This window comes from Scyliorhinus canicula, chromosome 11 (genome assembly GCF_902713615.1).
Source record: "Scyliorhinus canicula chromosome 11, sScyCan1.1, whole genome shotgun sequence".
In the NCBI taxonomy this organism is placed as follows: Eukaryota; Metazoa; Chordata; class Chondrichthyes; order Carcharhiniformes; family Scyliorhinidae; genus Scyliorhinus; species Scyliorhinus canicula.
Window position 1 is genome coordinate 141,765,867 of NC_052156.1, and position 27,272 is coordinate 141,793,138.

The window sequence follows — 27,272 nt, forward strand, 5'->3', positions numbered from 1 at the left end:
CAGGTATTTTCAAAAAAATTAATGGTCAATTTCAATTGTGTTGCGACTCCAGGTCAAGTTGTGCTGGAATTGGCTGTGCACTATCCCAGGGTGTCGTAACTATGCCCCAAACAGCACAATGGTACATTTCACTTGTCCAGATGTAACATCAACTGGGATCGTAACTGTAATAACCATCATGAGACACACACAGATGACCCAATTGGTCTCCCCCATGGAACTTGTAAAATACTTGTGGTGGATCGTATCTCAAACAACAAGACTACAAAAGGGAGATAGATCACTTGATTGCATGGTGTACCGGAAACAACCTCTCACTCAATGTTGGAAAGACCAAGGAACTGATCATTGACTTCAGGAAGCGTAGTACGACACACACCACTGTCTACATCAATGACTCCAAAGTGGAGATGGTTGATAGCACCATGGTTGATAGTTCCTTGGGGGCACCATGACCAACAGTCTGTCCTGGTCCACTCACACTGATGCAACAGTCAAGAAAGCCCAACAATGTCTCAACTTCCTACGGAAGCTAAAGAAATTCAGCATATTTGCATCAACTCTCACAACTTTAACAGATGTGCCACAGAGAGCAGCCTATCCAGCTGCATTACAGCTTGGTATGGCAACTGCTTGGCCCAAGTTCGCAAGAAACCGCAGTGTGGTGAACTCAGCCCAAAGCATCACACAAGCTTGCCACTCCCACATTGATTCTGTATACACCTCCCGCTGCCTCAGGAAGGCAGACTGCATTGTCAGAGACCCTTCACACCCAGGCTTTGCCCTCTTCCAGACCCATCCATCAGGTAGAAGCTACAGAAGTCTGAAGACCCGCACATCCAGACATAGGGCAGCTTCTTCCCCACAGCTACTAGACTCCTCAATAACTCTCCTGATCTGTTCCCTGTAAGAACACTATTCACAACGCCCTATGCTGCTCTTGTTTGGCTCTTGTTCCGCACTGTAACCAATCACTATTTGTTGATGTACCATTTGTCAATGTACTCTGTCGATTATTCTTTTGCCTACTATGTACTGTGTACGTTCCCTTGGCCGCAGAAAAATACTTTTCACTGTACTTCGGTACATGTGACAATAAATATCAATCAATCAATAAATATCAATCAGTAAATATCAATCAAGACAGGATCCCTCACTGAGGGCCAGAGGCCTAACAGTTGGAGCTCTTGAACTAGGCAATTAAAAGCTGGCCAGGATTGGAACCGGTATTTCGACTGGGACTGATGTACAACACACTGCGTTGCAGCCTTGTTTTTTATTGACCGAATAACCTGTGCGTTTAAGCCTTCTTGAGACACTTGTGAATATTATACTGCCGATTAGGAACTACAGGTCGCGATTCTGGGTGTTCCGACCAGGGGATAATTTCATTGCAAGGGACCAAGATCAGAGCAAATTTAAAAATGAAGCTTTTAGAGAGGCTTGAAGCTTTTGACACAGGTGTAGACACAACGACACACAACCCTGCCATGGCAACCTCTCCAAGACGTGCCAGATCATCGGCATTGGTACCACCATTACACGTGGGAACACCACCCACCAGGAACACAGTACATATTCGTGCGACTCGTCCACGTTGTCTACCTCATACGCTGCGAGAAAGGGTGTCCCGAGGCATGGTACATTGGCGAGACCATGCAGACGTTGCGACAACGGATGAACGGACATCGCGCGACAATCGTCAGGCAGGAATGGTCCCTTCCAGTTGAAGAACACTTCAGCAGTCAAGGGCATTCAGCCTCTGCTCTTCGGGTAAGCGTTCTCCAAGGCGGCCATCAGGACGCGCGACAATGTAGAATCGCCGAGCAGAAACTGATAGCCAAGTTCCGCACACATGAGTACGGCCTCAACCAGGACCTTGGATTCATGTCGCATTACATCCACCCCCACCATCTGGCCTGGGCTTGAGAAATCCTACCAACTGTCCTGGCTTGAGACAATTCACACCTCCTTAACCTATGATTATCCCTATCTCCAGTCGTTCCGTCTGGACCTGTAAAGACCTAATTACCTGCAAAGACTTGCATTCAAAGTTTCATTTGCATCATTGACTTTGTCTATATATCTTCTCCCATGTCCACAAGGCTTACTCCCGGATTGACTTTTTTGTCTTTAGCAGGGCGTTGATTCCGAGGGTGGTAGGTGCGGAATATTCGGCCATCTCAGATCATGCCCCGCATTGGGTGAATCTAGAGCTGGGGGAGGGACCAACACCCGATGTGGAGGTTAGAGGTGGGCCTGCTGTCGGACGAGGAGGTATGCGGGCGGGTTCAAAGGTGCATAGAGGGGTATTTAGAAACAAATTATAATGGGGAGGTGCAGGTGGGGGTGGTTTGGGAGGCACTGAAGGCGGTGGTTAAGGGGGAGCTGATTTCCATCAGGGCACATAGGGAGAGGGAGAGGTTAGTGGAAGAGATAGTGAGGGTGGACAGGGAGGGACCAGGGGTGTGATCGAGCGATGCTTCGTCTTCCTGAGGATGTAGTTCAGGTGCCTGGACCACTCTGGAGAGGCACTCCAGTATTAAAACTGAGAGGGTCACCCACGTTGTAGCGGCCTGCTACATTCATCAAAATCGCACACCAGAGGGGCAACGTGCTGGAGGAGGCGGATGAACACCAGTCCTCGTCCGACAAGGAGGATGCGGGGGAAGGCGAAGGTGGGCAGGACATGGGACCCAGGTAGGCACGGCGTGCGCACCAGGGCCAATGCGTATGGGCCACTCTGATCGCCACCAAATTCACCGACTGGGAGGGGGGTGAGGACAGTCCGAGGTGCTGCGGTATACCGGCACCTCCCCTGCGGGAGTCACCGGCACGGGCCCCATCACCTCTTTCTCCCTTGAGGTGCCCGATGGCCCCCGAGCTATTCCATGGGAAGGGGATGCGAGCGGAGCTATCTCCTGAGGCTCCCCTGCCACTTGAGGCTGCGCCCTCTCTGGTCACAACCAGGATCTGCATGCTCTTCACTAAAGTGTCCAAGTTGAGTGTCTCTGGGATGGTGGAGGGTGTTGGAGACAGCTGTGATGGAAAATCTGTGTCATTCTCGGTCTGGAGCTGCGGAATGCTTGGGTCTCGGGTCCATGGCTCGTGTCCATGCTGCTGTCCTCATCACTGCTCGCTACACAGGGGAGCTCCGGCTGTGACACTGGCTGGGGGTGGACACACAGTTGGACCTACCGCAGATCCTGCAAGACAAGACGCATGATTAGACCGTAGGCCGGGAAGGGTGGCGGGGCGGTGATAAGGTTGTAGGATATTGGTTAATGCCCCCCAGGGGTACAGTGTTGCCCATTCACTGAGGAGGTCCTGTAGCTTTTTAGTGAATTGCTGGCTGGTCTGAACGGTGTTCCTGGTGGAGCTTACCATCACTGCCACCTGCGCCCAGGCATGCCAATTGGCGATGTGTCACAGCCTCCTTCCTGGGCCGGGGTACAGGATGGCCTGCCTCCATCACGTCCAGCAGGGTTTCCAGCTCGGCTTCCATAAATCTTGCAGCCACGTGTCTTCCTGCCATCTTGTTGGCTGGGATGGTGTGTGTGGGGAGTGAAGTGTGTATATGCGGCTGCATCTTGTCAGCCTGCTAAGTATCAATCGCGAATCCAGCGAATCTTGCACTGTTTCTCATTGGAATCGATTGTGTTCGACCTGGTGACGGTGCTAGCCCCTCAAAAATCGCTGAATCGGTCCAGAACTCCACGAATCCTGTGCTGGTGTCAATACTTACCCCTTGAGAATCCAGCCCTTGATTTCCAGACAACTCTACCACCTTCCCCCTCCTAATCACCAGCAGAGATCCCCCACCACATGCAGGTATCAGGCATCAGGCTGCCCCTCTTTTGCTGCTAGTCAGCGCTTCTACCATCCAAGTGACCAACACCCCACTATGGGGTCGCCGAAGACCACTCCCATGCATCCACAGTCATGCTTCCCTTCATGCCCCCCTCCCATTTATTGGGCATGCCCCCCTCAGGTCCCACCTCTTGACAGTTGCCCTTGGCACCGCCTCATGGCACTGTCTCCTGGCAACCTGGCAGTGCCAACCTGTCCTGTCCCCAACCACCCAGGGGCTCCAATGGCTTCCAAGACCCTCGACGTGGTCATCATATCTAGCAATTCCTGCCAGCCTCCGGTTGCGTGGCGGGGGCAGGGAAAACCTTGAGAACCGGGAGACTTAAAATTAGTTTAAAGGCAAGATGAGGGGGCCCCAGCCGCCCAAGAGAGAGGGAGGCTGACGCCTGAACATCAGCCTCCTCCCCACCACCTGGAGACAGATGAAAGGCATTCTTCATGAAGGAAATACCACAATGAAGGAGGCGATAACAATCGAAACCCAGGTGGCGGTGACAGAGGCAATAGTCTCCTTGTGAAAAGCGATCGATGGATTGGGGAAGAAGGTGGAAGCACAAGAAAAAATGATCCACAAATTGGGGAAAGCAGTGACAGACCAGAGCGACAGAAGTCAAAAGGTTGGTGGCAACCCAAGGGAGCTTAAAAGTGAAAGTCAAGGACCAAGAGAACAGATCCTGACGGCACAACATTCAAATTATTGGCCTGCCAGAGGGGCTCAAGGGCAGGGACCCGATGGGCTAACTCTCCCAAATGCTGGACAGCCTAGTCAGGGGAGACAGCTTCCCCAACTTCCCAGAGATGTACAGAGCGCACAGGCCGCTCAGGCCGAAACGCAAGGTGGGGAAACCACCTAGGGCGGTCATCACAAAGCTACATCGATACCAGGATTGTGAGAGGATCCTGAGGTAGGCGAGACTGACCAAGGCAAGTACAGTACCTGGGAAGAACACAAAATCCAGGTATATCATGACATTGCGGCGGACTTGGCAAAACGCAGGGCCAAATTTAATCAGGCAGTCGTGGTGGACAATAGGTGAGGAGAGCTGGAAGAACCAATAGAAGCGGGAGAGATTATGGAGAGTATCAACTCCATGCAGGTGGGGAAGGCGCTGGGACCCGATGGGTTCCCAGTGGCCTCCTACAAAACATTTGCACCAGCCCTGGCCCCACACCTACGGGAAATGTTCACGGACTCGCTAGCAAGGGGCACCCTACCTCCAACGCTAATACAGGCCACAATATCGCTGATACTCAAAAAAGACAAAGACCTGACAGAATGCGGATCATATAGACCCATTTCACTGCTCAATGTGGACGTGAAGATACTCACCATAGTCCTGGCTAAGAGACTGGAGAACTGCATACCAGAAGTGGTCGCAGAGGACCAGACGAGATCTTCCTGGACGCAAAAAAGGCCTTTGACAGAGTTGAATGGAAGTACCTCATTGAGGTACTAGAGAGATTTGGGCTCGGGACAGGGTTCAACTTGTGGGTGAAACTCTTGTACAACGCCCCCAAGGCCAACACCACCAGCTCTGAATACTTCCAGCTACACAGAGACAGAATCTACCTCATATGCTGCAGGAAACGTTGTCCCGAAGTGTGGTAGCATCATCAAAGACCCCTCCCTCCCGGCCCACTCACTCTTGCAACTTCTTCCATCGTGCAGGAGATACAAAAGTCTGATACAAACAGACTCAAAAACAGCTTCTTCCCCGCTGCTACCAGACTCCTAAATGACCCTCTTATGGACTGACCTCATTAACACTACACCCTGTATGCTTCCCCTGATGCAGGTGCTTATGTAGTTACATGGTATACCTTGCGTTGCCCTATTATGTATTTTCTTTTATTCCCTTTTCTTCCCATGTACTTAATGATCTGTTGAGCTGCTCGCAGAAAAATATTTTTCACTGTACCTCGATACACGTAACAATAAACAAATCCAATCCAATCCCGTGTCTACTTCAGTTTCGCCCCCAGAACCCAAAGATGTGCAGGGTAGGTAGATTAGCCACGCTAAATTGGCCCTTAATTGGGAAAAACATTAATTGTGTACTCTAAATTTATACACAAAAAATAAATAAATGCTTCAACTACAAATATATAATCACTCACCAATTCACACCTCAGGCTACAACTAATCGGTGTATAAAGGTCATGTGGCTAATGCATAGGCATCCTGACATTACAAAGTGCCAAATATAAATTTATCTTTCAAACAAAAAGGTTGGCTTCACTCGCTTTAATCCTGAAATCTGCACACATTTACAATTATTGTGTGATTGAATCATGCAGTTTACAACCAGCTACAACTACCTGGATCTACTTGATTATAACATTGCTCTTAAAAGGGAGGCTAAAATAAAAATAAAACATCTCAACCCAGACTACTTATGAGCAATGTTACAAAGGTTGTTTTTAAAAATACCTCCTCAAATTTTTAAAATACGAGTTTTGTTCAAATCAGACTAGATAAAGCAATATATCAGTTCAATTATTTAAAGGTACATTAAACACAGTTTTGTAAAATATCTAAGTTTATTGATGTTATATTTCTGTATTTCAAATGTACTGCTCACACATTTATAAATTACAATAAATCTGTTGAATAACTGTGATGAATGTAGAAATTGTTATATATTATATTTTGTGGCAGTAATGTTATTAAAAATCCTGGTTTAAAATACATACAGGCAGTGTGTCTACCAAAGCTGTAATTAAGAAGTCATAAAAGGTGAGATAATTATTTATTCCAACCACTTACTTGGTTACAGAGAAAGGACAAATTTGAATATTGTATTATTGCTGGAGATTCCCTGGAGTGTAGATAATTTATGAGGGATTGTATTTAGTCCTACATAAGCAGGTCATCAAATATAGGGGGATACAGATGATGTAATTGCTGAAATGAACCATTACTCGTAGGGTGAGTATCCTTTCTTCACAGTTTTACAAATAGAAAGATTATTTGGGGTTCTCGCCCAGTATCCTAACAAATATTGGGGTCTGGTCCGATATCCTAACAATGCTGTGTACTTCAAACTGTGTTGAACCCTCAAAGCCTAACAGGTGAAAAGAAAACTGCGGGTAGGATTCTCGGACCCCCCTGCGGGTCAGAGAATCACTGGGGGGGCGGCGTGAATCCCAACCCCGCCGTCCGCCGAATTCTCCGGCACCGGAGATTCGGCGGGGGCGGGAATCGCGCCGCGCTGGTCGACGGCCGCTCGCAGCGGCCCCCCTCAGCAATTCTCCAGCCCGTGATGGGTGAAAGTCCCGCTGGTTCTTTGCCAGTCCCGCCGGCATAGATTAGACTAGGTCCCTTACCGGCGAGACCTGGCGGCGTGGGCGGGCTCCTGGGTCCTGGGGGTGCGCGGGGCAATCTGGCCCCACGGTGGCCTGGCCCGCAATCAGGGCCCACCGATCCGCAGGCAGGCCTGTGCCGTGGGGGCACTCTTTTCCTATGCGTCGGCCATGTCAGCCTCCACGATGGCCGACGCGAAAGCGAACCGCCCCCCCCCCCCCCCGCGCATGCGCAGAGATGACATCAGCAACCGCTGGTGCTCCTGTGCATGCACGGACTCTCGCCAGCCGGCGGAGTCCCTTGGCCTCGGCAGCCGTGGTGCCAAAGGCTTTCCACCCCAGCCGGCGGGGTGCAAACCTCTACGGCGCCAGCCTAGCCCCTGAAGGTGAAGAGGATTCCGCACCTTTGGGGTGGACCGATGCCGGAGTGGTTCACGCCACTCCATCCCATCAGGACCCCCCGCCCTGCCGGGTAAGGGAGAATCCCGCCCTGCATCTTTAAAACTTGAGTAAATAATGTGGCTTTAGCAACTGTGCCACAGACGTGCAGCAGGGATAGACCCAATCTGCCTTAGCAAACAAAATCCCAAAATTTAAATAGGGCAGCACCAACAACATTTTCAATGTTACTGGACACTGGGCCTGAGAGAGAAATTGAAATTAAAAGAGCACCTTGTACCTCAACTGGGGTCTGGGTAGTTTAGCCAAAGTTAAATATTTAATGTTGATCTGATTCTTCATCGATTCCCCATTTTCCACAATGCCAACTGAGCTCTTTGATATTAATTCCCATTAGAACATGCTAATGTAAAGCCCACTCATGATTCTTGTACAGCCTGTTTATCTGGATTATGCTGGTGTATTTTCTACTGCCTACACAATGCAAGGATTGTAAGGTGAGCCATGGGGTGCCTCTCATTCCATTGAATTTTCATGATACAGCTGAAAAGTTTCCATTTGAAATGCCTTCATCGACACAAATTATGGCATTTCCATAAAGTGTAAAAAATGTTAAACTTTGATTTCTTACATCCTTGTTCATAATTATTTATCAACATGAAAGGTATCTGCTAATGCATCTGTTAACATACCAGAATTAAAACAAACAAAGCAGAAATATAACACACTACCCTTAGTGCAGCAGGCCAAGGTATGAGGGAAATAATATCTTGCATCTCTCCCACAGTTGCCAAATGCGTTTCACTCTCATCATCCAATTCACCTCGTTCCAGGCGCTATAAGGAGAGAAAACAGCAGCACATGTAAGGCACAGTGAAATCTGGAGTTGGATTCTCTGTTTTGGAGACTAAGGGTGGGATTCTCCGGAAAGATTTCTAAATGTTGTAGCAAGTGGGAACTGCCGCAAGCTTCCTGGCGCTAGGCCCAGCAAGGCCTGCAATGCTATTCAACGTTAATTGGTCCGCTTAACAACGCCCATGGGCTTCTCGCCGCAAATCAAGGCTCGGCAGCCGATTCGCGGACACCGCACTCGCCAGCCCCCCCCCCCCAACAAGTTCAAGAAGCACTTGAGCAGCACTTGCTGGCGACCCAGCCAGCTCGCAACAATCGCGCCCAGGAGACTGGACCAAGATTTGGGGATGCAGATCTGAAGAGGCTCCGAGACACAGTGGAGGCCAGGAGGGATGTCTTGTTCCCTCAAGGGTCCTGGATGGTCAGTCACAGGGCAGCCAGTGCTGCCTGGGACAAGGTGGCGGCAGCTGCGAGTGCTGGGAGTGTCACCAGGAGGACTGGCCTCCAGTGTGGGAAAAAGATCAACGACCTGCACCTGGCAGCATGAGTAAGTCAACACCAACGCACCCCCCCCAGACCTTTCCTCCCCATGTGAGCATCCATGCCCTCAACTCTCCATGCGGCCCCCAACCCTCCATCCACTCCCCCCTCCCTTCAAACACCCCAACCCTTCCTTTACACACCCTCTCTCTTCAACCCCCCAACCCTCTCCACCGCTCTCCTTCTTCGCTCCCCAATCCTCCCTCTACCCCCCTCTCCCTTCAACCCCCCCAACTCTTCCTACACACCCCCTTCCCACTACTGTGAACCATGCATGTGGCTAACGATGCCCCTCTCTGTCTCCTCAGGAAAAGCTGTCGCACAATCACTGGGAGTGGGCACAGGCTGGCGGTCGGGTGCCGGGCATAAGAGTCCTCACCTCCTTCAAGAAACGGGCCCTGAAGGTAACTGGAGTGGCCAAGGACAGGGTGGTCACCAATGAGGAGGCTGGCGGATGCTGCAGAGGTGAGGAACCACTGGGCTCCATCTGGAGGACCTGTCAAATGTGAGTTGTTATAGCCTTACTGACTCACCCGTCCCTCCCACTGACCACATGTCCATTCTCCCGCAGGTCCTCCAGCCGACGGCGCTGGCCCATCCCGGGTGGCAGCCACTCCAGCCTCCCAGGAGATCACCTCAGAGAGGGACACTCCGAGGAAAACACAATCAAGGCATCACAGCTGTTTTCCCTACCCTTCGCCAGCGCAGATACACAGACCTCGATGGTAAATGTTAGTGGTCATGCTTCTGGATCACAATCTGGCGAGCACCACACTGTTGATGCACATCTGGTGAAGGCAGGAACCCCCAGGTAAGACAGCAGTCGGAGGTCTGCTGGATCCCAGGGCCCAACTGGGTTCCAACCTGATGCTGAGCCTATGGCAGAGGTAATCCCAGAGATGATGGAGACGATAGAGAGTGGTCACGATTTTCAGAGGGAGATGTCAGCGACACTCCAGCTGATCCATGGCTGACTAGAGGGGTTCCAGAGGCTACGGCCGCGGAGATGTCACCTGTAATGCGTGGCACCAAAGCCAACGCTGTTAGGGTGGCTGCCAAGCGGAGAGCCTGGTACACGATGTCAGCATTATTAGTGAAGGTATCCAAGGCGTTGTGCAGTCAATTCATGGCTGAGGTTTGGGACAGAATGTCCACCTCGCTGGGGGTCGTGACCAAGTACCAGTCTGACCTTGATGAGGTTCTGCGGAACATGTCCTGCTTGCAGATGGGAATGGCCGAGGCGCTGCAGAGCTAGTCCCAGTTGTAGGTGGGCATTGTCGAGGCGTTGCAGAGCATGTCCCAGTCATAGAGGAGCAACGCTGAAGGCGCCGACACGATGGTGTAGTCATGGGGAGCCGCCAGGGCTGGCAGAGCCAGATAATGCAGGGGCAGCCAGGGCTCGAACCAGATGCCCCTCCATCCCAAGGCGAATCCCATGGCCATATGGGCACCGACTGGGAGGAGGGGGCGCTCAGTGTCAACACGAACCCATCTCATGGAGTGGCAACTGTTTCCACTAGCTCCCCTGTGTTCCACCACTCTGATGAGGCGGTATCGTGCAGCCAGAACCCGGAACAGGGCGGCATGGCAGTGCATGTGCCGTTGTGAAGTGAGCTGGAGCCTCCGGCCCCAGAGGACGCCCGCCAGGGGCACAAAGGCCAAGAGATGGGATAAGCAGTTGGCTCCACTTCCGATGTGCATCCTGGGGAAACACCTGGACGTAGTGGTAGAGCTAGGAAGGCAAAGCATATTGAGGATCACTGAGGGCACCAGGCGACGGGGTAAAGGGTGAGAGGGTAAGGGGCGGCACCATCGGGAGAACGGGGAACGGGGAATAAACACCCTTGTCCACACCCAGTATGATGCCTCTGTCACTTTCTTCCGCAATGGGGGCCAACCTCTGAACCATTGGCCTATCTCTCCAGGCATCCCCCCACCCCTGTGGCACTCACCCACCCTCCAGCCGTGGACATGTCCCCGGAGCTGTGTCCCATCTCCTGGGTATCCGGATGTTGGTTGCTGCATGTGTGGTGTTACCACCCGCAGTGTTCAAGCAGCCTGATTAGGGTGCTGGGCAATGACTCCCACATGCTACATGGACCACATACTCACAGGAATCTATTTGGGTTGTGTGAAATGCTCACTTAACCATGATTGCCAATTTCCTACTAGCAATAGCTTTCAGCTGCATGGACAGAGGCCTCAGCAGTCTGTGGGGCTTATGGGTAGTCGAAGGGGAAGACTGGCAGGGACAAGGGTTACCCCCGGAATGAGTACACACGTTCCAGGGGTTAGCATGATGGTGCCTTGCATGTTTTCCCCTCCAGCGCCTCCCCCCTGTTATGTTGTGTGTCATGGCTGCAGTACAGATGCGCACAGAACATCTAGTTCTTTGATTAGTAAGATGATTTATTAACAAGAGGAACATGTGGAAAGATAACTCACGAATTGTGATTCAAACAGTGATGAATAAGTGAACTCAGTGAATTTTCCTGGAGCTACATCTAGTGCGACTAGCTTCTTATACAACTTACTACCAACTGCTGGATATCTCGAGTTACATGGTAGATCTCTATCACCACCAGCTGGTTGGAGGTCGTATTGATAACCATATACATTGATATACCCACTTAGACACATGAGACTGGGGCCCACCCATTGTGGGTGACACCCAGATCACGATGCCTTGCGAGATCTGGTTAGATCTCATGAGACACAACGGCTATCAGAAAGCCCGGGGGAGGCCTCTCCCAGCATCCTTCAGCCACATCTCGCTCCAATTCCGGCAGGACACGGCCGGTAGATTGCACCCATAAGTTATAAATAAATACAATCAGTCTTTGACTTGTTAGTGAGCAGTAGATGGTGAAACGCTGCGACCATTAAGTTGGGGGGCCATTACGTAACACTGACTTTGGCAGTTCAGTAGTTGGTTTGGATATGCTTGGTTCAGTCTTTTAGCTGAAAAATTTGCCCTGTTTCCTTTTCGACTATGGCCTTGCTAACCTGCTTCTAGCAATCAGAGAGAGAGAAAGTATTTTCACCTGCAAGAGCAGGGGTGCTTAGACTTTCTTTAGCTGTGACCCTCACAGCACACACAAGCACAGTGGAACTAGAATGCTATACTAGCAAACAGAGAACAATGTTGCAGTTGCTTTTTTCTTGTATATTCTTGGAAAGGGAAAACACAAACATATCTGGCTTATAACTCACGGGAGTTAGTTCCTGCTGCGATAATAATCATCTTCCATTCTCTCCAGAGGAGATTACAATTCAGTTTGCATTGCATTTTTCCTTTGAATTGTCTCCGTCTGAAAAAGGGTGTAAGATTCCATTATCTCTCTCAGGACTGGGTAGAAGTTGCGTAGGAATTCCAGAAAGTGGTTATTTTGCAACCTCAGCCAGTTTTTGCTTGTTTGTCCTTTTGAAAAAAACATGTCTTATTTAAACGTTCAATATGTCTATACATAATTTTAGATAATAATGCATGAAGCTGTTGAGGAACTGCTTGACCGCTATCCGGAGAAAGTCACCACAACACAGCAAGAATTTTGAATTAAGTCTCTTGGTGAAATTCAATCTTCCAGAGGGCAAACTTTGTGAGCTGGAACATAAAGACGTTCCTTAGATGACAGGCAAGCACAATGTCTTCATCAGTCTGATGCTTAAATCAATGCTTCAGAAAGTCAGCACACATCATTGCATCATCCACCAAGGGTCCACCAAGAACAACTGTGCACAAAGACCCTGGAGATGAGACACTGGAGATGGAGAAGATTCTCTCAAGGGTCGTTTTTCATAAGTTCCCAGGAGCTTAAAAAAACCAGTTCTGAGTCTTTCTTGTAGAGGTAGGCTCACAGCATGAGGGTATTGTTTACTTCAGCCAGGTGCATTGGTTCAGCAAGATGGCCGCACTAGCCAGATTCTGGGCAGTAAATGAAGAGATAAAACCTTCATGTCTGGCAAAGGAAGACATGAGTTTCATGGACGATAACGAGTGGCTCAATTACTTGGCATTCCCAGCTGCTTTTTGCAGATCCGAATGCAAAACTGCAAGGAAAGGATCAGTTTGTCAAGTCTGTACGAGCATGTCCATGTGTTCATTCAGAAGTTGGAACTGCTTCAGAAACAGTTCGCCGCAAAGAAAGTTGTCTCTGAGCTCACATCAAGGCATGTTGTGGCAAGCGAAGTATGGGCTGGAACAGAGGAAATGTTTAGATACATGCAGGTTCGAGATTTTGCCAGAAAGGAGATACAGAGCTTCCCGGTGAAGCCGGTCTCCACATTGCTGGAGGAGATGCTAATGACAGGGGGACTGGAGAAGGGGGTAGTATCAGTGGTTTACGGAGCTATTTTGGAAGAGGAGAAGGCATCATTGGAAGGGATCAAAGCAAAGTGGGAGGAAGAGTTGGGAGAGGATATAGAGGAGGGGTTCTGGTTGTGAGGTGCTCTGGAGAGTGAATGCCTCCACCTCGTGCGCGAGGTTGGGGCTGATACAACTGAAGGTGGTATACAGAGCACACCTCATGAGGGCGAGGATGAGCCGATTCTTTGAAGGAGTAGAAGATGTGTGTATACGTGGGGCAGCACGGTGGCCTAGTGGTTAGCACAGCTGCCTCACGGCGCTGAGGTCCCAGGTTCGATCCCGGCTCTGGGTCACTGTCCGTGTGGAGTTTGCACATTCTCCCCGTGTCTGCGTGGGTTTCGCCCCCACAACACAAAAATGTGCAGAGTAGGTGGATTGGCCACACTAAATTGCCCCCTTAATTGGAAAAAATAATTGGATAATCTAAATTTAAAAAAAAAAAATGTGTGTATACGTTGCCGGGGGGTGGGGCTGCTAATCACGTTCATATGTTTTGGTCCTGTCCAAAGCTGCAGGATTACTGGAAGGATGTTTTTAGGGTAATTTCTAAAGTGGTGCACGTGAAACTGGACCCGGGCCCCCAGGTGGCCATTGTAGCCATTTGGGATGGCCACGTCCCGATTACAAAATGGGCACTTTGCAAAGAATGCAGGGAAATGGACAATACAGTACTGAGAAAGCAAGCAGGTGCAAAGTTTGTCTGTTGATTGGAGCCCTAGCTCCCAGACAAGACCGATACTGCAAAGCCATTACCATACTAATGAGCCATCTCCGGGGACAAAAGAGTAACATTTAGGTAAACAAAACTAAAGCAGACACCCTGGCGCCAGAGGAGACTAGAACAAAGCAGGCCAACGGCCACCTAGGACACGCCCAGCAATCAGGGCACCCACCCCTTTATTGGAGGAAATCGATAGGTATGATCAAGATGTGGTCCAATTAATTGGGGCCAAGTTCAAGGCCCGCCCAAAAGCGCGCAAAGCCCCTTTGGGTATAAGAAGAAGCCCCCAAGAGAGACTCGCTCTCTTGGCCTTGGCTCTCAGCGAGGAGAGACCTGCCTAGCAGCTGCACCAGAACAAATAAGCCCAGTCAACGCACGCTATGAGACAGACGCTCCTAGCTACTATTCCATACCAGTTCAACCCCAGCAGCCTCAGAACTGGAAAACGGCCATTGTTCCACTGACTGAATGGGCGCCCGAAGTTAAGTATAGGCTTTAGTAGTAGTGATAGTTTAGTTGGTGGAGTTTTGTTCATGAGTATATTTGACTGTGTGTGTAAATAAATTAGCATTGATTTCGAACTTACCAACTGGTGAATCGAGTCTTTGATCAGTATTGGGTTTTGAACCTTGTGGCGGTATCGAAAGATACCTGGCGACTCTTGAGCAAACGTAATTAGAATTAAGGAAGGCGATCATATTAACCGGGTGCGGAGGCAGATGTGGTAGCCTTCGCCTCGTTGATCGCCCGAAGGCAGATCCTGATGGGATGGAGAGCAACCTCTCCACCCTGTGCCCTGGCATGGCGGGGATTTTGTTGGAATTCTTGACTCTTGAGAAGGTTAAGTTTGAACTGAGGGGAAGGATGGAGGGGTTCTATAATTCATGGGCATTAGTCATCATGCATTTTCAAGAACTGGATAACATTGAATATTAGTTGGGGGGGTGGGTGGTGTGTGTTGATGGTGACTATGGGTGATTCCTGATTCTTTTTTGTCATTTGTTTATGTGAACATGCGGGCTAATGTTTGGGGTTTCGTGGGAGGATGGGATCGTTGTTATGGATATGGAGATTGACATATTTGTTACTGATTATTGTTTGTTGTTGGTGGGTGTAAATTTGGGAGAAAATGTGAAAAAGGAGAATAAAAATAATTTTTTAAGAAGGCATGTTGGCAGTGGACTGAAAAGTATGCTGCATTGATTGATGGCTTGAGAGATTCATTCAAGCACTGATTTGCAGAATACAGAGGGCACTGCGATGAGATGAAGCTGTTCGCTGATCCACTTGGGACTAATGCCCCTGAAGTGTTCCAGATAGAGCTAATTAAGATGAAGAATGACAATTTCCTGACGAGAGCTTTTGGAAACCAAGACCTTCTATCATTTTACAGGTGTTATGTTTCCTCTGATTCATAACCAAGCTTGTCAAGAAATGCCCATCGTTTCACTGAACTGTTTGGCAGCACATATTGCTGCAAACAGCGTTTTTTCACAAATGAAGAGCATCAAGTCAAAATCAAGATCACTGCCGACAGACAAGCATCGATCTGGAATACTCCACATTGGCACCTCAAGTGTACAAGCAAACATTAATTTCTTGTGAAAGCAAAAGCAATGGCAGATGTCTCACTGAGCCTATGTTCACTGTCCGTAAGAAACGATCAGGTGATAAATTAGTCTTCTCATGTAGACCTTACTCATAAGGTTCGGGGCAGCAGGGTAGCATGGTGGTTAGCATAAATGCTTCACAGCTCCAGGGTCCCAGGTTCGATTCCCGGCTGGGTCACTGTCTGTGTGGAGTCTGCACGTCCTCCCCCTGTGTGCGTGGGTTTCCTCCGGGTGCTCCGGTTTCCTCCCACAGTCCAAAGATGTGCGGGTTAGGTGGATTGGCCATGCTAAATTGCCCGTAGTGTCCTAATAAAAGTAAGGTTAAGGGGGGGTTGTTGGGTTACGGGTATAGGGTGGATACGTGGGTTTGAGTAGGGTGATCATGGCTCGGCACAACATTGAGGGCCGAAGGGCCGGTTCTGTGCTGTACTGTTCTATGTTCTATGTTCTAAAGGGGCAGATTTCTGATGCTCGAGATAAATTTCTAATCATCTGGTTGTTTTCCTTTCCTCCCAGAACTTGCACATGGACACTAACATGGGTACTGACAGTGAGTGAGGGAAGAATGGAAATGTGGTCCCTCGTGTAGCGAGGATATATTTTTTAAAATATAAATTGAGAGTACCCAATTCTTTTTTTTTTCCAATTAAAGGCAATTTAGCGTGGCCAATCCACCTCCCCACACATCTTTTTGCGTTTGGGTTGACCCACGCAAACACAGGGAAAATGTGCAAACTCCATATGGACAGTGACCCGGGGCCGGGATCGAACCCTGTGCTAACCACTGCACCACCGTGCCGCCCATATAGAGAGGATAAACAAGAATACAGAATCAGGATCATTACTGACAGATGGGCATCAGATCTGGGATACACCATGACGCTACATCAAATACACAGGCAGGCACTGGCTTCTTGTAACAGGTGAAAACATGGCAGATATCTCGCTGAATGTGTGCTCAATGTGCAGTGAAGGAAAACAATGAGTTAGTCTCATCTGAAGACTATTTGTAAAAATGCAGATTTTTATGTGGATTCATGGCAGGATATATTTGATTCTGTTCCCTTTTCTTCCCAAAACATATACACATGCAAAAATAAAAGTTAAAGCTGAGGAGGTTCACTATTAGATACATTAGGATTCAACAAGAAAAGTTGGGATGTATGTTTATCTTTTTAAAAATATTTTACTACCTTTACCTGTGGTAGCTTTGAGCACAATAAAAGCCAACATTCTGCTCGTTTAAACTCCAGAAAGCGCATCTGATTTCTTTGCAACAGCACATAAATACTTAAGTAAATATACTGAAGTAGTACATTCGTCCTTGAATGCTTAGGTGGTGGTAATCACATGGGCTGCTTTGACCTGACTGGTGTCAAGCTTGTGGAGTGTTGTTGGCGCTGTACTCACCCACGCAAGTGGAGAGTACTCCATTATACTCCTGACTTGCACCTTGTAGAAGGTGGACAGGCTTTGGGGACACAGGGGGCGGAATTTTCCGCTCCCGCGAAAACTCAGGAAGGCCGTCGTGAACTCGGCCGAGTTTCACGACGGCCTCGGTGGCCGCTCTTCTCACCTTATTCACCCCCACCCGGGGGGCTAGGAGCGGCGGTCAGTAACTCTCGGCCGCCGGGCCTTGACGCTCGCGCCGAGAATGACGCGACGGCGGTGCCTATGTGACGTCAGCCGCGCATGCGCAGGTTGGCCGGCTCCAACCCGCGGCTGACGTCACGACGGCTCCAACCCGCGCATGCGCAGTTGCCATCTTCCCCTTCAATGCCCCGCAAGACGTGGCGGCTTGATCTTGCGGGGCGGCGGAGGGGAATGAGTGCGTCGCTTTGAGATGCCGGCCCAACAATCAGTGGGCACCGATCGCGGGCCAGTCTCCTCCCGAGCACGGCCGTGGTGCTCACTCCCCTCTACGCCCCCACAAGCTTCAAACGGCACTTTGGCGCCCATGTTCACGACGGCAGCGACCAGGTGTGGTTGCCGCCGTCGTGAACTGGTTGGGAACGGCAGGCCGCTCGGCGGAGAATCGCCGGTCGCCGTGAAAAACGGCGAGCGGCGATTCGTCCAAACGGGGGGTGGGAGAATTGCGGGGTGCCCCAGGGCGACGTGTCGTGAGTCACTCGGCCCTCCCGCGATTCTCCTACCCGGCGTGGGGAGCGGAGAATCGCGCCCAGGAGGTGAGTTACTCCCACAGCATTTCTTGCCTCTGACCTACTCTTCTTTTTTTTTTTATAAATTTAGATTACCCAATTATTTTTTCCAATTAAGGGGCAATTTAGCATGGCCAATCCACCTACTCTGCACATTTTTGGGTTGTGGGGGCGAAACCCACGCAGACACGGGGAGAATGTGCAAACTCCACGCGGACAGTGACCCAGAGCCGGGATCGAACCTGGGACCTCAGCGCCGTGAGGCGGTTGTGCTAACCACTAGGCCACCGTGCTGCCCTTGACCTACTCTTCTAATCACAGTATGCATATGGCAGGTCAAATTCAGGTTCTGATCAATGGTAACCTTCCAGGATGCTGATAGTGCGGGATTTATTGATGGTAATGTAGTTGAATGTCAATGGGAGATGGTTAGGTCTCTCTTCTTGGAGATCATTATTTCCTGGCATTTGTGTGGTGCATAAGTTCCCTTCAACTTATCAGCTCAAGCTTGAATCTTGTCCAGGGCTTGTTGCGGATGAACACAGACTACTTACTGCTTCAATATCTGAGGAGTTACATTGTGTAACCACCAGTTCTGATCTAATAAGAGAGGGAGGAAGGGTCATTGATGAAGCAGCTGAAGATGTTTTGGCCGAGGTCACAAGTTGAGCCCTTACTTCCATACGAAAAAGAACCAACACCTGTTTCATCTGCTCAGGTTTGGGCACTCAACATATATTTCCTTCCGTATAATAGTATGGTGAAACAAGAACTTCCAGCTCAAAACAAACATTAATTTCTTTGCCTGCCATACTGGAGGATTTAGGAGTCTAGTTTACCATTTGACAAACAAGCACTGCACAGTCAAAATTCTAGGCTGCGATGTTTACTTTGTGGTTTTCAAATTGTTTTGCTTATGTTGTCATTGTCCATGTTTATATTACTGAAACAATTAACTTAAATCAGTGAAGACTTGCAGATATGATGGATATAGATTTAAATATAATACAAATATACACAGTAAATGATGATAAATTACCTCAAAGTACTCTCGGGTACTTCTAGAATCTTTTGCCAAAGTACTCCACTCTTTTAAAATGATCTTCAACAAAATCTGGTCATTGACATGCTGTAAATGTTTCACTGCCACTAGAATAAGAATATATCGTAAGAATGTGATGTTACATTGGTATTTGTGTAATATTTCAACCCACAATAAGATTGCAGCATTGCAAAACGTTTTAAATGAACTGACCCAAAACTACATGTGATTGTAGGATTTATAATATCACATACACGCAAGAACACATTTATGGGAAGTTACAAGTCACTAATTACGTAAGTACCATTTTAGGTCTCCAACGATAACATTGCGGGTGCAGGAATCTCAATCTGATAACTGCCTCATTTGGTGATGCCCATAACATAGCACAGCATTAATCGGTCATTGTCCACAATAAGAATAATCTTCCTTTCAATCACAACCAGATACTAAGATAATCCCCATCACCCAAGCGATAATGGCAATTGATGTTTCCACATTTGATTATGCACATGTACTGAGATGAATATAGGAATTTCAGATATATATTGTACTATATGTATTTGGTTAAAGTCTGTGTGTCTGTGTTAAAGTTAGTGTGTGTATGCATCTGCTGCAGTAATTTTTTTAAAGTCCTGATTTAAAGACAGACACTTTGGCTGCAAGGATGCAATTAAAGCATCATAAAAGTAAGGCCATCGTTATTTCAAACCATGCTTACATTCACAAGGAAAGATCTAATGGGTTTTTGTTATGATTTCTGGGGAGTAGATAATTAGAAACCTTGGGTTTAATTAAGTCATGAGATTTGAGTAGTTAGAGGAAGGAACTAGGTCTGTAGCAGGCAGAGATTTAGTTTAGTTCTCTGGAAGCTGTGAGCAGTTTCAGCAGAAGGTGGTCAGAGATGCAGTATTAAAATATTCAGTTAGAATCACCTATGTCTACATCATGATTAGTTAGTGTAGTGAACCCCGGTGTGTCCCTACAAATCTGCTTATGATTTTGCAGTATCCTTATAAGATCTTTTTGTTGATCTTCTTTTAAATAGGCAAAACTAAATAAGCAAATTCAGTAACTAACTGGTCTAGGCCTTTAAGTCTCACCTCTACCCTCAGTACTATCCTTCTTGGTCTGAGAACGAGATCTCGGATTACTCCCAGCTATCCATTTTTTACCTTGCCTACCTGCCTCCATTTCACTCTCCACTTCACATCCTTTTCAATATTATGGGGTGATGGATCAAAGGTTTAAATTAATGGATCACTCATAATCATCAGCTATTATTGCTACTTGTCTAGCAGTCTAATCCTTTGGTCTTCAACATGGGTTCTTATCATAGAAGGTACTGAATTCTTAAATTCTTACAAGAGAATTACTTCTCTCAGAGCCTCAGTGCTCATAATCACCTATTAAAATTGTTCTGCTTAACCCTTTCAATTTCATCATCTGTCCCGGCTATTTCCTTAAATTCAAAAACCTTTGCCTATATGCCTTCAGAATTAATACGTATGCACCTAGAATAGCCTTTTTTACCTCACCGTAATCCTTAGAAACCTCCTTTTTCTGTGTCCGCCCTGTCAATTTACTTTGCATGGGTAATGTCCACTTTTACTTCTACCACTCCATTTGGGTTTCTATTTTATCAAATGCTATGAAAAATGCCTCTCATTCCTTTTCTTAAACTTTTGGTAGGATTCGTATAAATGTAAACATGTCCCCACTGGATTCTGTTCTAGGGTTAAGCTCCCCTCTAGCTCCTGGCAATTTCCAGTGCTTTAAGCTTGAACTCCCTCTTTTCCTTTTTCCCCTCTCTCTAATTCCACCGTCCTTATTTCAATTTCCATTTGAAAAGTTCTATCACCTTCCTTTTGCTGCATTTCGAATTGTTTCATTTGTTACTGGATCTTAGCTAATCCCACTGATTTTTGACATGACCCAAGCTGTGTTTCTGGCATCTCTTTCGAATTTAAACGCTGAGCAACCACTTTAATTATCTCCACCTTCCTACCTTTCGCTGGCACCTCTATTTTTAATTCACTTGTCAGTTCAATTAGCTTGTCTTTTTGAAGTCCCTATAAATAAAGCAAAAGCAGGTCCTACACACAAAGAAAAGCCTTAGCAGCTTCAAGAGCCATCCTGCTAAATTATTACAAACTTGATGTCTCTTTTTAATAAATGCTGTAAATGCCATCCCCAAATCATCACTGTCTACCATTCCAAAGATCCCCGGACGTTGCCCCCAAACTATGTGATGTCACCCTGGACCAGTGCACGGTCAATTCCAGCCCCACTTGCCCCAGAGTTGCAAAATTCTGAGGTCTTCAACTGCCCAATAACAGGTCACCAGGTTTGTAAATTTAAACACAATTAATTTTTTGTTATTAACAGTAACTATAAATAAATAGGCAACAAACTGGTTAACTACTATCTAATATCTAATCACCACCCTTTTAACTCAACCCAGCCTCTATACACATACACACACAGACAAATAAACAAAGAGGAAAGAGGGGTGTAAAATAATGATAAATATAAAAGGATAAGTGGCTTTATTTCAGATGGACGTCTTCCAGTTAGTTTCCCATGCAGGCTAAGCTTTCAGATGGATGTTATCTTTTCATTCAGATTATAATGGTTTTCACTGTAGACTCACAGAATAGCATGTACGCCAGCATTCGAGTGAGAAAGAGACAGCTTTTCTTATAATAATAATAGCTTATTGTCACAAGTAGGCTTCAGTGAAGTTTACTGTGAAAAGTCACTAGTCACCACATTCCGGCGCCTGTTCAGGGAGGCCGGTACGGGAATTGAACCCGCGCAGCTGGCCTTGTTCTGCATTACAAGCCAGCTGTTTAACCCACTGGGCTAAATCAGCCCCTAGGATCATTAACAAACTATTTATTAATAACAAGAGGAAAAGATGAATATGTGAAGTCATTTTTGGCTTTTTATCTAGACTTTAAAGAACTGGTGTAGGGAAAAAGGCAGATTCTGAGATCTATTAACAGAACAATGGATCTATTAAATAACAATCATCCTAATCCCAAAACCCACCCTCCACCCAGACAGACACACACAACAGGAATGGGGGGCGGGGGGAGGGGGGGGGGGGGGGGGGGGGTTTGAACTGAAAAAAGGAATTAATAGTTAAGAGATTGTTCTTTGCTGCCAACGTAGCTCTTTGTAGCCAGCAATCTCCTAATCAGGTATCCTATCAGAAACTATAGGTTGTGGAAAGCGCCCTATGTCGACTTTAATACAGAAGAACATTTGTTTTCTTACTCTTCTCCTCTATTAGTAGAAACATGCCTTCAATGGATCTATTAAATTTGCTACAGAAATCGTATATGTTGATTGGCAACCAGCTTCAAAATTATGTTCTTCACTCACTTCCTGCATAACAGGCTTTCTCTTTACATTGTTCCAATCAACACCAGATGAATAAACTTGTACCAAGGGAGCTTTTCTCGCTTTACTCAAATCATTTTATCTTCTGCATAGGTTCATATTCTTCCCTTTGACGCTTAGAAAATGGAACCTTAATTTCCACTTTAGAACATAGAACATACAGTTTGGCCCATCGAGTCTGCACTGACCCGACTTCCGGTTGCGGCTATGCAAAGCTAAGCCGCACGTTCGGCACCTCCCGCCAGGAACGGACTTTTGGGCTCTTTTTAGGGCCCTCATCGGTACTTGATCGACGGTTCCCGACGTGGGAAGGTGTCAGCAGCAGATCCCCAGTGTTCTATGGTCTGGACCAGGAGTGGGGCCAGCAAAATAGCGGTGGCAGTGCCTAGGAAAAGCGGGGGAAGAAAAACAAGATGGCGGGCGGCGGAAGCCTCGAGGAATGGAGGCAGTGGGCGAAGGAGCAGCAGGAGACTCTCCAGGGCTGCTTTCGGGAGCTCAAAGTGGAGCTGCTAGACTCGCTGAAGGCTACTACTGACAAGCTGCTGGAGACGCAGACAGCCCAGGGGGTGGCAATCGGGAGCTCCGACAACAAGCCTCCGAAAGAGAGGAAGAGGCCGCAGCCCTCGCAGTAAAGGTGGAGATGCATGAGGCACTCCGTAAGAAGTGGCATGAGCGGTTCGAGGAGATGGAGAACCGGTCGAGGCGGAAAAATTTGCGGATCCTGGGCCTCACGGAGGGGCTGGAGGGGTCAGACCTGGGGGCCTATGTGGTCGTCTTGCTGAACTCGCTGATAGGAGCTGGGTCCTTCCAGGGGCCTCTGGAGCTGGAGGGGGCCCACAGAATACCGTCCAGGAGGCCCAAGTCGAATGAGCCGCCACGGGCGGTGCTGGTGCGGTTCCACCGGTTCGTTGACCGAGAGTGCGTGCTTAGGTGGGCCAAGAAGGAGCAGAGTAGCAAGTGGGAGAACACGGTAGTACGGATCTACCAGGACTGGAGTGCGGAGGTGGCTAAGCGGAGGGCGGGGTACAACTGGACGAAGGCGGTGCTCCACAGAAAGAGTGTGAAGTTTGGCATGTTATAGCCGGCGCGTTTGTGGGTCATCTACAAGGACCGTCGCTTTTACTTTGAGTCCCCGGAGGAGGCGTGGGGGTACCGGGTTGCTGCTGAAATGGGCAGGAAGGAGCTGGAGTTCCCCACGGTTTGCCGCCGTGGGGAACGGGCCGAGTGGGGGGCGCTGGCCTGGGGTGGGCAGGGGATGGGTTATGGCTAGTCGGCAGGGGAGGGGGGCAGGGAGCCCTCTGATCCAGCTGATAACTTGGAATGTGAGGGGACTGAATGGGCCGGTCAAACGGGCCCAGGTGTTTACGCCCCTGAAGGGGCTGAAGGCGGTCGTGGCTATGCTCCAGGAGACGCACCTGAAGGCGGCGGACCAGGTTAGACTGAGGAAGGGATGGGTAGGCCAAGTGTTTCATTCAGGGCTGGATGCAAAAAATCGGGGGTGGCGATCCTGGTGGGAAAAAGGGTGTCGTTTGAGGCGTCAAAGGTGGTGGCTGACAGTGACGGGAGGTATGTGATGGTGAGCGGCAAGCTGCAGGGGGAGCGGGTGGTGCTGGTGAATGTCTATGCCCCGAACTGGGATGATGCGGGTTTTATGCGGCGTATGTTGGGCCGCATTCCGGATCTGGAGACGGGGGGCCTGATATTTGGGGGGGGGGGGACTTTAATACAGTGCTGGATCCCCCATTGGATCGATCCATGTCCAGGATGGGCAGGAGGCCGGCGGCAGCTAAGGTGTTGAGGGGGTTTATGGACCAGATGGGAGGGGTGGATCCTTGGAGGTTCGCGAGGCCGAAGGCCAGGGAGTATTCATTTTTCTCCCACGTGCATAAAGCTTATTCCCGGATCGATTCTTTTGTTCTGAGCAGGGGGCTGATTTTGAGGGTGGAGGTTGCCGAGTATTCAGCCATGGTAATTTCGGATCATGCCCCGCACTGGGTGGACCTTGAGCTGGGGGAGGAGAGGGACCAGCGCCCGCTCTGGCGCCTGGAGGTGGCGGATGAGGAGGTGGGTGGGCGGGTTCGGGGGTGTGTCAAGAGGTACTAAGAGGCCAATGATAATGGGGAGGTCCAAGTGGGGACGGTTTGGGAGGCATTGAAGGCGGTGATTAGAGGGGCGTTGATTTCCATCCGAGCCCATAGAGGGAAGAGCAAAGAGAGAGGGAGAGGTTGGTGGGGGAGATGGTGAGGGTGGACAGGAGATACACGGAGGCTCCGGAGGAGGGATTGCTGGGGGAGCAGCGTAATCTTCAGGCCAGGTTCGACTTACTGACCACCAGAAAGGCGGAAGCTCAGTGGAGGAGGGCACAGGGAGCGGTGTACGAATATGGGGAGAAGGCAAGTAGGATGCTGGCGCAACAGCTCCGTAAGCGGGACGCAGCCAGGGAGATTGGTGACATGAAGGATAGGGGAGGAAATGTGGTGTGAAGGGGGGTGGACATTAATGGGGTCTTCAGGGACTTTTATGGGGAATTGTACTGGTCTGAACCCCCGGTGGAGTGGAGAGGGGGGGGGGCTTTTTGGACAGGCTGAGATTTCCGAAGGTGGAGGAGGGGCAGGTGGAGGGGCTGGGGGCGCCGATTGAGCTGGAGGAGCTGGTCACTGGGATAGGCAGCATGCAGTCGAGGAAGGCGCCGGGGCCGGATGGGTTTCCGGTCGAATTTTATAAAATGTATGCAGACCTGCTGGGCCCCCTGTTGGTTAGGACCTTTAACGAGGCAAGAGAGGGGGGGGGGCTTTGCGCCCGACTATGTCACGGGCGCTGATTTCCTTGATCATTAAGCGGGACAAGGACCCCCTGCAGTGTGGATCATATAGGCCGATCTCGCTGTTAAATGTGGATGCCAAGCTGTTGGCGAAGATCTTGGCCATAAGGATAGAGGACTGTGTGCCGGGGGTCATTCATGAGGACCAGACGGGGTTTGTGAAGGGAAGGCAGCTGAACACCAATACAGTAGTCCCCTGTTATACCGCGCTCCGCAATGCCGCGGTTCGCGATATACGGCGGGGGGGCTTATGGACCCCAACTTCCTCGAAACTTACTTGCACTGGGATAAGGGGGACGGAGCTGGGGCAACTTCAGGTTTCCAGTCGGGGGGCGGATTATTTTTAGCAAAAAAGCCTGCCCAGAAAGTTGCTAAATGTAAAAGTTTGCAAAGTTAATCCTTCACCAATTGTCAGTTAACTGTGGGTGGCTGGATTGCTGACAGCAACGAGAGTGATGGGCTGCATTCAGGAAGGGGAACCCTTACTCGCGGTAAGCTTGGATGTTGACATCTAAACGACACATTTACATTAGTCACTGCCCAGGAAAGTGTGCCGAAAGCTGGCAATCTTCTCCTTTTTAAACCTGTCTCAATAACCGTGTGGATCTGCAGTCACTTGCCCTGTGGTCTCTGCTCCGCTTCGAACAGTCTGCGATATACGGCGGGGGGGCTTATCTACCAATAACCCTGAAATGTTTAAATTTAAAATCCCCATCGTGGATATCCGCGGCTCGGATGTAACGCGGGTGGCTGGCTTGGACCCCAACACCCGCGTTATAACGGGGGACTACTGTATACGTATGCTTCTGAATGTTATAATGATGCCGGCGGTAGAAGGGGAGGCGGAGATCGTGGTGGCATTAGACGCGGAGAAGGCCTTTGATAGGGTTGAGTGGGGGTACTTGTGGGAGGTGCTGGAAAGGTTTGGGTTCGGGGAGGGGTTTGTCAGTTGGGTGAGGCTGCTATATGAGGCCCCGATGGCGAGCGTAGCCACGAATAGGAGGAGATCGGAGTACTTTCGGTTGCACCGGGGGACGAAACAGGGGTGTCCCCTGTCCCCCTTGCTCTTTGCGTTGGCAATTGAGCCCCTGGCCATGGCGTTGAGGGAGTCGGGGAATTGGAGGGATCTTGTGCGGGGTGGGGAGGAGCACCAAGTGTCACTGTACGCTTTATGTGGCGGACCCAGTGGGGGGAATGCCGGAGGTGATGAAGTTTCTTAGGGAATTTGGGGGCTTTTCAGGGTACAAGCTCAACCTGGATAAGAGTGAGTTGTTCGTCGTGCACCTGGGGGATCAGGAGGACGGGTGAGGCACCCTCAATTACGACGCGAGAGCGAGGTCGTTAATCAAAAGGCTTTAATCTACAGAGAACTGAACAGCATCCGAGAGAAGTGTGCTCACCACATGGAGCCTTATCCTATATACCGTTTCCTGGGGGCATAGCCAGAGGCGGAGTCCTCCATGGTTCCAAGCATCTTAAAGGGGCAAGGTGTTAAAGGTCAGGTACCATTTACAGCAGTTATTAATACTGTTCATCACAAGGGGATTGGTAGGCTCCCACTGAAAAGGGCAGGGAGGAGCTTTAGGTACCTGGGAGTCCAGGTGGCTAGGAGCTGGGGGGCCCTACACAAAATTAACCTCACAAGGCTGGTGGAGCAAATGGAGGAGGAGTTTAAAAGATGGGACATGTTGCCGCTGTCGCTGGCGGGCAGGGTGCAGTCAGTCAAGATGACGGTGCTACCAAGGTTTTTGTTCCTGTTCCAGTGCCTCCCCATCCTTATCGTGATGGCCTTTTTTAGGAGGGTCAACAGGAGTATTACGGGATTTGTATGGGCGCATGGGACTCCGAGGGTGAGAAGGGTGTTTTTGGAGCGGGGCTGGCGCTTCCCAACCTCTGTGGGTATTATTGGGCTGCCAACACAGCGATGGTGCGTAAGTGGGTAATGGACGGGGAAAGGGCAGCATAGAAGAGGATGGAGATGGCGTCCTGTGTGGACACGAGCCTGGAGGCGCTGGTAACGGCGCCGTTGCCGCTCCCTCCAACGAGGTACACCACGAGCCCAGTGGTGGCGGCTACCCTCAAAATCTGGGGGCAATGGAGACGGCATAGGGGGGAGGTGGGGGGCTTGACGGAGTCCCTGATACGGGGGAACCACCGGTTTGTTCCAGGGAGCATTGATGG

At 49.4% G+C, this 27,272-nt stretch overlaps 1 protein-coding gene across 3 annotated transcripts in view; it reads right to left on the bottom strand.

The window, feature by feature from the left end:
• Window positions 1-27,272, bottom strand: part of fbxl13 (F-box and leucine-rich repeat protein 13) — a 399,689-nt gene that overhangs the window by 329,147 nt on the left and 43,270 nt on the right. For all 3 annotated transcript variants that reach the window (XM_038811555.1, XM_038811556.1, XM_038811557.1), the window contains exons 7-8: window positions 18,860-18,969; window positions 8,304-8,408 (exon numbers count right to left, since the gene is read on the bottom strand). In XM_038811555.1, coding sequence (XP_038667483.1) covers window positions 8,304-8,408; window positions 18,860-18,969 — 215 coding nt within the window. The remainder of the gene's footprint in view (window positions 1-8,303; window positions 8,409-18,859; window positions 18,970-27,272) is intronic.